Below are 14,140 nucleotides of genomic sequence, written 5' to 3'. Positions count from 1 at the left end.
AGTCAGGCTGCCGCTCAGACTCAGGCCCAGAGATTAGAGGATGAGTCTCAGACAGAACTGCCAGAACAGGAGGCCCATACTGTGGTCCCGGAGCCTCCATACATGGCAGACCCACCACGGTCCCTGATAACAGACACTGGAAACTCAGCTTCAGACCAGGGCCTGGCAGTCACACTAGGCCGGGGCCTGCAGGCTGACTGTCAGAGCTTCCAGGAGGCCCTGCAGACAGATGCCAGTCTGGAGGAGCTCAGATGTCTTGCAGACCAACCCCCTGCTGCTTCTGGCAAAGAGAGAGTATACTGGGACCAGGGCAGACTGTATACAGAGACTATCCCCACGGATACTACAGAATCTTGGGACAATGAACGGCGGCTGATTGTCCCTTATCCATTTAGGGAACAATTATTGAGGATTGCCCATGAAATTCCTTTGGCCGGACACCTTGGAATCCAAAAGACTAAAGCTCGCCTGACACATAACTTCTATTGGCCCAAGATGGGGACAGATATTGCCAATTACTGCCGATCGTGCGTAGTTTGTCAGCGAGTTGGAAAGTCCGGGAATATACAGAAAGCTCCATTGATACCACTGCCTGTGATCGATGAACCTTTCCAGCGAGTGGCTGTGGATATCATAGGGCCACTTGCAATCCCTAGCAGCTCTGGCAAAAAGTACATCCTCACAGTGGTGGACTATGCTACACGATACCCGGAAGCTGTGGCACTATCCTCCATCCGAGCAGACAAAGTGGCGGATGCTTTACTGACTGTGTCCTCTCGTGTGGGTTTCCCCAGGGAAATGTTGACCGATCAGGGAACCCAGTTCATGTCTGATCTGATGGAAAGCCTATGTGAAAGAATACAAGCACAGCATTTTGTGGCCAGCGCCTATCATCCCAAACCAACGGACTCTGCGAGCGCTTCAATGGAACATTAAAGCAAATGCTCAAAATGTTGGTGGAGACTGAAGGGAGAGACTGGCAGCGGTACCTTCCCCATCTGCTGTTTGCCTACAGAGGTACCCCAGGCGTCTACTGGATTCTCCCCCTTTGAACTGGTCTATGGGAGGAGGGTCAGGGGGCCACTTGATTTGATTAAGGACTGTTGGGAGGACGACCCCAGCACTACTGGAGTCTCAGTGGTCGAATATGTACTGCGGCTCTGAGAGAGAATGCAAAAACTGAGCAACCTGGCCCATGAGAATGTGGCCCATGCCCAAACCAACCAGAAGGTCTGGTACGACCGTAATGCCAGACTTAGGGCCTACGAGGAAGGGCAGAAGGTTTGGGTGCTGGTCCCTATGTTACAGAACAAATTGCAGGCCGCATGGGAGGGACCATATACTGTACATAAGCGGCTGAATGATGTTAATTATGTGGTGACACTAGATGAGCATGCAAAGCGTCAGAAAGTGTTTCATGTAAATATGTTGAAGGCTCATCATGGCAGGGAGGCCTGTGTCTTACCTGTCTGTAGCCTGCCTGAAGAGGGGGAGGCTGATCTGCTATTAGATATGGGGACTGGGACTCAGTGCATGGAGTCCCTGGAGTCAGCAGAGTTTAACCCTGAGCTATCCCACAGTCAGAGGTCAGAGCTGATGGGGGCGGTCAGCGAGTTCAACGAAGTCTTCACAGGGGAGCCTGGGAGGACACACTTAAGGTACCTTCACACATAACGATATCGTTAACGATATCGTTGCTTTTTGTGACGTTGCAACGATATCGTTAAGGAAATCGTTATGTGTGACAGCGACCAACGATCAGGCCCCTGCTGGGAGATCGTTGGTCGCTGAACAAAGTCCAGAACTTTATTTCGTCGCTGGACTCCTGCTGATATCGCTGGATCGGCGTGTGTGACACCGATCCAGCGATGTCTTCACTGGTAACCAGGGTAAACATCGGGTAACTAAGCGCAGGGCCGCGCTTAATAACCCGATGTTTACCCTGGTTACCATCCTAAAAGTAAAAAAAACAAACATTACATACTTACCTACAGCTGTCTGTCCCCGGCGCTGTGCTCTGCACTCCTCCTGTACTGGCTGTGAGCGTCGGTCAGCCGGAAAGCAGAGCGGTGACGTCACCGCTCTGCTTTCCGGCCGCTGTGCTCACAGTCAGTACAGGAGGAGTGCAGAGCACAGCGCTGGAGGACAGACAGCTGTAGGTAAGTATGTAGTGTTTGTTTTTTTTACTTTTAGGATGGTAGCCAGGGTAAACATCGGGTTACTAAGCGCGGCCCTGCGCTTAGTTACCCGATGTTTACCCTGGTTACAGGCATCGTTGGTCGCTGGAGAGCGGTCTGTGTGACAGCTCTCCAGCGACCAAACAGCGACGCTGCAGCGATCCGGATCGTTGTCGGTATCGCTGCAGCGTCGCTTAATGTGAAGGGGCCTTTAGCAGTTCACCATGTGGACACTGGTACTAATCCCCCAATACGGCAGTCTGCATACCGTGTGTCAGCAGAGGTGAAGGCACACATGAGGGAACAGGTAGAGGAGATGCTGAAACTCAAGGTGATACAAAAATCCCAGAGTGCCTGGGCCTCGCCTGTGGTTCTTGTCCCAAAATAGGACCGTACTACCCGGTTCTGTGTAGACTACAGGAAATTAAATGTATTGACTACATGTGAGGTCTACCCCATGCCGAGGATAGATGAGCTGTTAGAGCAGCTAGCTAAAGCATCGTACCTTACCATCATGGACCTGAGTAGGGGATACTGGCAGATACCCCTGACCAGAGAAGCTCAGGAGAGGTCTGCCTTTATAACGCCATTCGGGCTGTTTCTGGTGATGCCCTTTGGTATGAAGAATGCCCCTGCCACCTTCCAGAGGTTGGTCAATCACTTATTGGAAGGATGTGATGGTTTTGCCGTTGCTTATCTTGATGATATAGCCATCTTTAGTGATTCTTGGGAGGAACACCTCGTACATCTTTCGCAGGTGTTGCAAAAGCTTAAAACTGCAGGTCTTACTGTTAAGCCAGGGAAGTGTCAGGTAGCCATGCGGGAAGTTCAATACCTGGGACACCGGGTGGGGGGAGGACTGCTAAAACCTGAGCCAGGAAAGGTAGAAGCCATTACAGCCTGGGCCACCCCACGAACCAAGAAGCAGGTACTGTCCTTCCTGGGTACGGCTGGCTACTATAGGAGGTTTGTACCAAACTACAGTGCTCTGGCCAAACCGTTAACTGATCTGACCAGGAAGAGGCTTCCTAAAATTGTCTCCTGGAGTCCTCAGTGTGAGGAATCATTTTCTGCCCTAAAGTCGGCATTGGTTAGTTAACCCGTCCTGCAGGCTCCAGATTACACTCGCCGGTTTGTAGTGCAGACAGATGCCAGCACCTATGGGCTAGGTGCAGTTCTCAGCCAGGTGAACCAACAAGGAGAGGAACACCCAATTCTGTACCTAAGCAGGAAACTCCTGCCCAGAGAAGTGGCTTATGCCACCATTGAAAAAGGATGTTTGGCAATTGTGTGGGCTCTGCAGAAGCTGCAACCATACCTTTATGGGCGCAACTTCACCGTGATCACGGATCATAACCCACTGAGTTGGCTCAACCGAGTAGTTGGGGACAATGGGAAATTGCTTAGATGGAGTTTGATACTTCAGCAATATGATTTCACAATTCAGCACAAGAAGGGAGTTGATCATGGCAATGCCGATGGCCTTTCTCGCCAAGATGGCACAGAACCAGATACATGCTCGGGAGCTGACCTGTAAGTCAACCCCCATGCACGTTCATAATGAGGGAGGTGTGGTGGAATATGTGTGTATATATATTATATATATCTATATGTGTGTAGTGACCTCTGACATCTGTCTAGTGATAAAGTAGCACCTGTCCTGAAGGCCAGTGGCACCTAGGTGTTAATATGTACTTCCTTGGGAAGAGTAGGAATTCTGTCTCCATATCTCACCAGGGGGTCTAGCTAGAACAAAGGGACACTTGACACCTCTGAGGTCTTGGAGGGAAGATGCTAAATGCTGCTTGAGGGAAGGTATTCCTGGGAACCATTTCACACATGTCTCCAGAGGAAAATAATATATATTCATTAGTAGCGCGGCCGTGGCCCAATCAGACAGGCAGCAGTTATGATATTGGCCTGAGGGGCCGGTCTAGAAACCTGACCTCAGACCAAAGTTATAAATTTAGGCTGCAGACAGAGAATGGGGTTCACATGATGAGGGCAGCCTGAAAAGCTGATGTGTTCCACAACTACATTCACCCCCCCTCAGGGAGCAGAAAGCAGACTACAAGTTAGATAATTTCTGTAAGTTTCCTCCTCTTTATTTTATACTGTTTTGCATAAGTTGTATGTCTTTTTATTATCATATTTTTATACCTTTTTCTTGTAAGCATTGAACCTTTTTCTATTAAAGTATAAACCTTTAATAAGTTGAACCTTGAATGTTCTAAAGAATCCATAGCCTAGAGGTGTATGAGCCTTATGTGTGATAAATATATTTTGATTAGTTATTTCTGGGACTCATCGCCCGTGTATTCGATGAGTGGTGGCAGCGCGTATGAGCGGGTGTGTGGCCTGGGTCGGTGTGTGATTTATGCTCCCATTACAGCATAGGACAGAGGTTGAATGCTGGACAGAGAGTGGGTAGATAGATTAACCCTTGCAGGCACAACCCAAAGTCACGTGTGAGAGCAGACACGTGACGAATAAGTGACACCACGGGAGCAGCGATCCGTGACAGGGTCTATTTAGATTCCATTAGGGCATCTGCCAAATGGTGGACATTTTATTTGAAATCAACAGCCCCCATTATACCTAAGCTATAATAGTTTCCGTCATTGGATCTGACATATAAAATATACAGTAGGATGTCAGGGAGGAATATCGCTATTTATCCCATGTATTGTGTAAATGGTCCACATTGACTGATTCCATATCTAACTTTGAAAACACACTCTCTGTTGAGCCTTACCCCTAAAGTACATAACTTTTTTTTTACTTTTACATCTGCCTGTAGAGAAATAACAGTGGGCTGAGGATCTGCTCATCTGCCTGGGGCACCAGAATACCATTGCAATTCTGGTGCATTGCCATGCATTATACCTGCGATCAAAGTATGGTAAAATAAGTGAAAATCCCAGTCTTTAGTGGGACTAAGTAAAAAAATATATATATATTGTAAAAGTATATTTAAAAAAAAATTACAAAAGAATAATATACTGTATATTTTACCAATAAATACATATTTTACTTCAAAAGAATAAACCAAAAAAGCACGCATACAGTATGTCGCAAAAGTGAATATACCTCTCACATGCTTGTCCAGTTCCTTTGACCTCATGATTCTCATTTGGTCTGACATGCACTGTGAGCTGTGAGGTCTTATATAGACAGGTGTGTGCTTTTCCAAATCAAGTCCTATCAGTTTAATTAAACACAGCTGGACTCCAATGAAGGCGTAGAACCATTCTTAATGAGGATCACAAGGAAACGGTCAGCATGTGACTTAAATATGAGTGTCGGAGCAAAGGGTATAAATACATTTCAGTTTTTCTTTTTTAATAAATTTGCAAACATTTCTACATTGCTGTTTATTTTTCAGTCAAGATGGGGTGCTGGGTGTACATTAATGAGAAAAAAATGAACTTTTTTGAATTTACCAAATGGCTGCAATGAAACAAAGAGTGAAAAATGTAAAGGGTCTGAATACTTTCTGTACCCACTATATTTCACCACATCTTGACAGCAACTATGAGGCATACAGTTATGACTAGGTTAACATTTCTATTACCTGTATGCGCGTAGTAATAGCTTAAAAGTGTCCAAGGGGGTGACAGATTCCATTTAAGAGCATAATAATCAGAAGTTTGAAAATTGTGAAATTTTTGACACATTTCTGATATTTTCACCAATAAACACAAGTCATATCAAATAAATTTTATCACTATCGTGAAGTACAATATGTCACGAAAAAACATTCTCAGAATCAATGGGATCTGTTGAAGTGAAGCGCCTGCCAGGGCCGTGGAATACCCGAGCCGGGCCTTAAGGTGATGTTTTTTACGGCAGCAGTGACTCAGTCCGTGGCCCTGGGCGTCCAGTAAGTGTGATGATGAAAAGGGGAATAAAGTTTATGGAAAAAGGGGAATTGTTCGTGACGCCACCCGTGGTATTCGGCAATGAGATGGTGTCCGATGCTGCAGGTCCTCTGGGGTAGATGGTCATGCAGCAAATTTGATACAGTTCTCCATGGGTAGAGCTAGGCCCCAAGGCAGTTATGGTGTTAAATGTGATGATGGTGGTTGTAGTGCAGGGCAAGTGACTCAGGAATAATTCAGAGAACACAGCTGGGTGCAGTTTTCAACGCTTTACTCACAGTTCTTTGGCTACGTTCACATTTGCGTTCTGCCGGGCTGCGTCGGGCGCAGCCGTGGCGACGCATGCGCCCCTATATTTAACATGGGGGCGCATGGACATGCATGCGTTTTGTGATGCATGCGTCTTTTTTGCCGCAAGCTTTAGGGCGCAGAGGACGCAGCAAGATGCTTTTTTTGTGTCCAAAATCTGGCAAAAAAAGGACGCATGCGTCGCAAAACTATGCGTTTTGCATGCGTTCATGTTTGCGTTGTGCGTTGCGTCGCCGACGCAGACCCGCGCAACGCAAATGTGAATGTAGCCTTAGATGTAGTCCCCAGCCGGAGTGCTGTGTTCTCCAGGTCTGTGGTCCAGCCAGCTCTCAAGTAAATTGGGTGCACCTTCCAGAACACCCTTTCTCTGTTTCTTTTCTGTTCGTCTCGCTGCGCTGGCTCTCACCCTCCTGCCCTGCGCCTTCACACATTGTGTCCCAATCCAGCAGCCTCAGGTCTTGTTGGGCGATACTCTCTGTTGGTCCCCTGGATCCTATGTGGCTGCCTTTTCAGTGAATGTGTTGGATGTGGCTGCAGCCCATGCAGATGCTGCAGCCTCCGGCTTGCTAGCTGAGTCTTGTAGTCCTCCACTAGTCTTGAAGGGCCGGTTCCCCCACTGCGATGTGATCCTCCACCTGGCGATGGTCAGCGTGGATGCGGGCACCACGGGTGGATTGCTCACGATCCATGCCCCTAGGACCCCTTCTCTCTCTTCTTATTAGGAGCTTCTCTCTCTTTCTCTAGCTCCCTCTGACAGGGATCTCCTTTCTGCACGTCTCAAACCATCTCTTTCCTCTCACATACTGGCTAACTTTCTAGACCTTTCCTAACTCCTCCTACTGTTTCCATGATATTGCTACTCTCTCCACCCACACCCTCTACCTAGTAACCCTCTCCAGACTGGGATGAGGCCATCCTCCCTAAGTTTTGTGGTGTTGGATGCTGATGTGGAGTCCCGGTTAGTGCTCCCTCGAGTCCCACACCTCTGGATGAGGTACAGTACCTCTGTGGCGACCAGACATCAGGGGCGCCACAGAAGCATTCCAGAGTTATTACAACCTAAAGGAACAATGGTCATATCTGATAATGAGGCCCAGTCATTAACATACAAAGTGGCTCGGTCCTTAAGGAGTTAATCTAGAAGTACGGTGTGTATTCTGTGCAATTTATTTATCAACTATAGCGCCATTTATAAATTCTTGTCTCCTTACAGATTTCAGAGGGAGGGATAATAGATAGTGGTTGATTTGCTAAAGTTACATTGCAGAGATGCATATGATGTTAATGACGACTTCTCTTATAGGTGACGATGAGAGTGCCAGTTACTGCCACCAATCGGCACGTCTTTGGGATCAGCTCCTCAGTACGCCAAATGAATGGATGGAAGAGACTCTTTTGTTACAAGCCAACAAGGGGACTTTTTATTTTTAACCTTCACACCCAAGCACCACATGTTGATTTGCCATATTTCAACTTTCACACTGATTCAAGGAAACGATATTAAACTCTTATTGTTCTGATTTTTTTTATCCTGCTACAAATCAGGAAAAAAAGAGAATTTAACCTAAAGTGCCATTAAAATATTAGTGATAATAAAGTTACAAACATTTGTGGATTACAAATCATTGAAGCTTTTCTAGGGAAGCTAAAGTGTGAGCAACAATCGATCCAGTGGCTAACGGCCAATGATAGTCCATACATCTTTTGGTAAAGCATTGATGAAATCTAAACTCTGATTGTATAGCTTGTACATATGGATATGTTTAACTGATATCTCATCAATGTTTGTTTCTTTTAATTGATTTAGGTGACATTTCAATGCTGATATGCAACTTTACATGTTAGGCCGGTTTCACACGTCAGTGGCTCAGGTACGTGTGGTGACAGTTTCCTCACGTACCGGAGACACTGACTCACGTAGACACATTAAAATAAATGTGTCTCTGCACATGTCAGCGTGTTTTCATGGACCGTGTGTCCATTTCTAAAACACGGAGACATGTCAGTGTTCGTGGGAGAGCACGGATCACACGGACCCATTAAAGTCAATGGGTCCGTGTAAACACGTACCGCACACGGATGCTGTCCGTGTGCTGTCCGTGTGCGTTTTTCCTGTCATAGGGTTAAAATTGTAAAAATTGTTGCAATACACGGACACACGTACAGCACACGGACCCTAAAAACGTACTCACAGACATCACACGGATCCCACACGGATGGCCTACGTGAGCACACGGACACGGATAACTCTGGTACCAGAATTATCTGGACGTGTGAGACTGACGTTAGGTTTATCTTACTCTTACTGATTTTTAGGTATGAGTTGCTTATTGTCTTAGGGTGTGTACACACGGTGCAGATTTTGCTGCGGATCTGCAGCAGTTTTGACACTGCGGATCTGCAGCTGTTTTCCGTGAGTTTACAGTACCATGTAAACCTATGGAAAACAAAATCCGCAGTGCACATGCCGTTTACATTCCGCAGCATGTCAATTTTTTGTACGGATTCCGCTGCGGTGTACACCTGCTCCATAATAGGAATCCGCAGGTGTAAAACCGCAGGTGGAATCCGCACAAAAAAAGCGGTTATTCGCAGTGTATCCGCAGGTATACTTTAGTTGTTTGTTATGCAGAAAAAAAAGTTGCAACCTGCCTTACAACTACAGCAAAATGTCTGACAATTTTTTTTCAAAATATCTGACAATTTTTGCTCTATAGTAATAACTCGAAGCTAAGTGCCTGTATATTACCACTTCTGGATGACATTGTTTTGCCGTGAGACCTAACTGCATTGTTGAGGTGACACACAGATACATTAAAGGGTATCCTTTCTTACATGTAAAATTAATTTGTGAAGTGTTATTGTTATTAGGAGATTTATTGTGGGGAATACGGATCATAAACCTAAAGAATATATTTATCACGTGTTCTTTAACAGTATGGCTGTAGCTATCATCAAGAGGTTTCCAGAATATAGGCTTCTGAAATATATTTTTTCATGAAGCATCTGCTTAAGGTTGTGATAAGGAATTTGATATACCCTTATTGGAATATTTTCCACTACTGAAAGAAGCGATTATATCATGTTGTTTTATTACATTTGCTTCATATATACAGCTCAAATTATGAGACCACCACATCAAAACCCTGTCATGGGCAGCCCAATCTCCAGACCTGAACCCCATTGAAAATCTCTGGAATAAAATCAAGAGGATGATGGATAGTCACAAGCCATTAAACAAAGAAGAACTGCATAAATTTTTGCGCCAGACACAGTGTGAAATATTGGTGGAAAGCATGCCAAGACGCATGAAAGCTGTGATTAAAAATCATGGTTATTCCACAAAATATTGATTTCTGAACTCTTCCCGAGTTAAAACATTAGTATTGTTGTTTCTAAATGATTATGAACTTGTTTTCTTTGCATTATTTGAGGTCTGAAAGCACTGTTTAAAAAAAAAAAAATTTGACCATCTCTTCTTTTCAGAAAAAAAATACAAAATTGCTTGGAAATTCGGGGACATGTTGTCAGAAGTTTATAGAATAAAATTTACATTTTACTCAAAAATATACCCATAAAGAGAAAAATCAGACAAACTGAACATTTTGCAGTGGTCTCTTGATTTTTGCCAGAGCTCCAATTTCTCCTGTTACGCTTGGGAACATAAATAATGGGGGGGAGGAATATTTTTGTGGAAAAAAAATAAGATTTTTTATTTTCATGGCTCTACATTATAAACTTCTGTTGTAAAGTACTTGTGGGTTCAAAGTGCTCACCACACATCTAAATAAGTTCCATGGGGGTCTAGTTTCCAAAATGGTGTCACTTGTGGGGGTTTCCTCTGTTTAGGCACATCAGGGGCTCTCCAAATGCGACATGGCGTCCAATCTTAACTCCGGCCAATTCTGCATTGAAAAGTAAATCATCGCTCCTTCTCTTCCGAGCTCTGCCATGCGCCCAAACAGTGGTTTACCCCCACATATGGGGTATCAGCGTACTCAGGACAAATTGCAAAATAGGGATTTTTGTGTGTACTCACCGTAAAATCCTATTCTCCGAGCCACTCATTGGGGGACACAGGACCATGGGTTATGCTGCTGTCACTAGGAGGCTGACACTAAGCTGAGACAAAAAAGGGTTAGCTCCTCCCCTGCAGTATACACCCTCATGCTGGCATGCAGAGACCCAGTTAAGTGCAAAAGCAGTAGGATAATGAGAACAATATATCAAAAAACATTGGAACATAACATGTCAAACAACAGTCAAAGACTAAAAAAGATAACTAGCCGTAAGGCTACCAGGGTGGGTGCTGTGTCCCCCAATGAGTGGCTCGGAGAAAAGGATTTTACGGTGAGTACACACAAAAATCCCTATTTCTCCTTCGCCTCATTGGGGGACACAGGACCATGGGACGTCCCAAAGCAGTCCCTGGGAGGGAAACAATACAACCACGTAACTTCATGTACCATCTGACTACCAATGCGCAACGGCCGCCTGCAGGATACGCCTGCCAAGGGCCGCGTCCGCAGAGGATTGGATATGCACATTGTAATGCTTTGTGAAGGTATGCAGGCTGGACCACGTTGCGGCCTTGCAAACCTGCTCCGCTGATGCCTGGTGCCGGATGGCCCAGGAAGCACCCATCGACCGAGTGGAGTGAGCTCTAATCCCCGCCGGGATAGGACTGCCCCTGACCCGATAGGATTCCTGGATAGCAGATCGGATCCATCTAGCTATCGTGGATTTAGACGCCGCCAAACCCTTTCTGTGACCCTCCGGGAGCACGAAAAGGGCGTCCGATTTTCTGAAGTGTGCCGTTCTGGAAATGTACCTCCTGAGAGCCCGTACCACGTCCAGAGTATGGAGAGCCTTCTCGACCCTATGTTTAGGCTGCGGACAAAAGGAGGGAAGGATGATGTCCTCGTTAAGGTGGAAAGATGAGACCACCTTTGGAAGAAACGCGGGAGAAGGACGTAGGACTACCTTGTCCTGATGAAAGGCAAGGAAAGGTGCCCGACAGGATAGAGCGGCGAGCTCTGAAACCCTTCTGATGGACGTCACCGCTACCAGGAAGGCAACCTTCCAAGAGAGAACAGAGAGCGGAACGTCTTGAAGGGGTTCGAACGGCGGTTCCTGGAGAGCCCCCAGGACCAAATTGAGATCCCAGGTCTCCAAAGGCATCCTGTAAGGAGGAACAACATGGGAGACTCCCTGAATGAAAGTCTTGACCTGAAGGTTGGTGGCGATCCTACGCTGGAACAGCACGGATAAGGCTGAGATCTGACCTTTAAGAGAGCTCAGGGCCAAACCGGAATCCAGACCGGACTGAAGGAAATTCAGGATACAAGGGATGGAGAAGCTGAGCGGAGGGAGCCCTCGGAGCCTGCACCAAGAAAAGAAGGTCTTCCAGACGCGGTGGTAGATAGAGGCAGAGGACGCCTTGCGAGCACTTAGCATGGTAGGAATGACCTGCTGAGAGAAACCAGCACGAGCTAGAATCCAGGTTTCAACAGCCACGCCGTCAAACGTAGGGTGAGCTCTGATGGTAGATCGGTCCTTGGCGAAGTAGGTCTGGGCGGTCTGGCAACCGCAAGGGGACGTCGGCTACGAGCTGAACGAGCTCCGCGTACCAAGCGCGACGAGGCCAGTCTGGGGCGACCAGAATGACCGGTCCTCCCTCCGTCCTGATCTTTCGGATGACCTTCGGCAGTAAGGGAAGAGGAGGAAACACGTATGGGAGTTGAAAATGATGCCACGGAGAAATTAGCGCGTCCACTCCAATGGCCTGGGGATCCCGAGATCGAGCGATGAAGTTGTGGACCTTGGCGTTCCATCTGGATGCCATCAGATCCACGTCCGGGGTCCCCCAGCGAAGACAGATCTGGTGAAAAACTTCTGGGTGAAGTTCCCATTCCCCCGAGGCAAGGCCCTGGCGGCTCAGGAAGTCCGCTGCCCAGTTCTCGACTCCCGGAATGTGCACCGCCGAGATGATGGAGTGGTTGGTCTCGGCCCAATGAAGGATGAGAGAGACTTCCCTCATCGCCGCCCTGCTGCGGGTACCCCCCTGGTGGTTGATGTAAGCCACCGCCGTGACGTTGTCCGATTGGACTCTTATTGGGTGACCCGCAAGCAGAGCGTGGAAGTGAATCAGAGCAAGTCTGATAGCACGAATCTCCAGAATGTTGATGGGGAGGCTGGATTCCCGAGCAGTCCAACGACCCTGGGCCGAGTGGTGAAGAAACACCGCCCCCCAGCCAAGAAGACTGGCGTCGGTGGTTACCACTAACCAGCGGAACGGGAGGAAGGACTTCCCCTGGAGAAGAGATGGTCCCAGGGTCCACCAAATGAGAGAATGTCTGACCCGAGGAGACAGGGGACAAGGGAGGTCGAGAGAAAAGAGACTCCTGTCCCAGTTGTCCAGCAGAGCCTGTTGTAAGGGGCGGAGATGGAGTTGAGCGAAGGGAACAGCTTCGATTGCCGCAAGCATCTTTCCCAGGATCTTCATGGCGAACCGAATGGTTCGCGGGCGAGGATGGCAGAGTGTACGGACTCCCTGCTGGAGCGCTTGGACCTTGGACCGAGGAAGCAAAACCAGCCCCCTTGAAGTGTCCAGGATCATTCCCAGAAAGGAGATCCGACGGGAAGGAACGGGAGATGACTTGTCTAAGTTGATCAGCCAGCCCAGGCGAGAAAGCGAATCCAGGGTAATGTGGACGCTTGACTCGCAGGCCTGAAACGACGGGCCCTTTATGAGGAGATCGTCTAAGTAAGGTAATACGACGACTCCTCGAGAGTGAAGAATGGCCATGACAGCCGCCATGACCTTGGTGAACACCCTGGGTGCCGTGGCGAGACCGAAGGGCAAGGCTGTGAACTGAAAATGGTCCTCTCGAATGGCAAAGTGAAGGAACCTCTGATGAGGCGGGAAGATCGGGATGTGAAGATAGGCATCCTTGATGTCTATCGAGGCCAAAAATTCCCCTCTTTCCATGGAGGAGATGACTGATCTGAGCGATTCCATCCTGAAGTGCCGGACTCTCACGCACCTGTTCAGAAGCTTCAGATCCAAAATGGGACGAACGGTCCCGTCCTTCTTTGGCACGACGAAGAGGTTTGAGTAGAAGCCTCTGAACCTCTCGTGTTCCGGGACCGGCACGATGACCCCGCTCTGGCGGAGGGAGTGGATGGCGCAAAGAAGGGCGCGAGACTGAGCTCCCGAACTGGGAAGACGAGAGGGGAAGAACCGAGTGGGAGGGGGAGAGGAGAACTCTATCTTGTAGCCAGACGATACCAGATCTCTGACCCATTCGTCGTGAACGACGGAGAGCCAGGCTTGTTGAAAAAGGAGTAGACGACCGCCTACTCTTCTGGGATCGACTGGCGCTGTTCCCGAGTCATTGAGAAGGGAATCTGGGAGGTCTGGAACCTCTGGTTCGGGGCTGCCTCGGTTTCCCGCGCCAGGAGGGATTAGGTCTGAAGGATGGACGAACGTCTGTCTGCGCGGGCGGAGCGGTCCGATCTGGGAAGGCCAGAGGGATTGGACCAGGCAGAGTTGGTACGAAAAGGCCGAAAACGAAAGTAAGGCTGGCGCTGGAAAGCCGCCTTGGGCCTCTGTTGGGGAAGAAACTTGCTCTTTCCCCCTGTGGCGTCGGAAATAAGCTGGTCAAGCTTTTCGCCGAAAAGACGCCCGCTTTGAAAAGGGAGAGAAATCAGGGATTTTTTAGAGGAAGAGTCTGCGCGCCAATCTCTGAGCCAAAGGGCCCTTCTAATAGC

General features: G+C 47.9%; 1 protein-coding gene across 2 annotated transcripts in view; it reads left to right on the top strand.

The window, feature by feature from the left end:
• SYTL3 (synaptotagmin like 3) overlaps positions 1-9,818 on the top strand; it is a 321,014-nt gene extending 311,196 nt beyond the window's left edge. Inside the window, exon 16 of one of the 2 annotated variants that reach the window (XM_069725923.1) lies at positions 7,671-9,818. In XM_069725923.1, the coding sequence (XP_069582024.1) occupies positions 7,671-7,798 (128 nt within the window). In that variant the 3' untranslated portion in view covers positions 7,799-9,818. The remainder of the gene's footprint in view (positions 1-7,670) is intronic. The other variant, XM_069725924.1, reaches the window with a different exon arrangement.
• Positions 9,819-14,140: the final 4,322 nt, after the last annotated feature.

This window comes from Ranitomeya imitator, chromosome 5 (assembly GCF_032444005.1).
Source record: "Ranitomeya imitator isolate aRanImi1 chromosome 5, aRanImi1.pri, whole genome shotgun sequence".
Taxonomy (NCBI): Eukaryota; Metazoa; Chordata; class Amphibia; order Anura; family Dendrobatidae; genus Ranitomeya; species Ranitomeya imitator.
The sequence above is the reverse complement of the archived record's forward strand: the minus strand, read 5'-3'. Positions and strand labels throughout refer to the sequence as shown.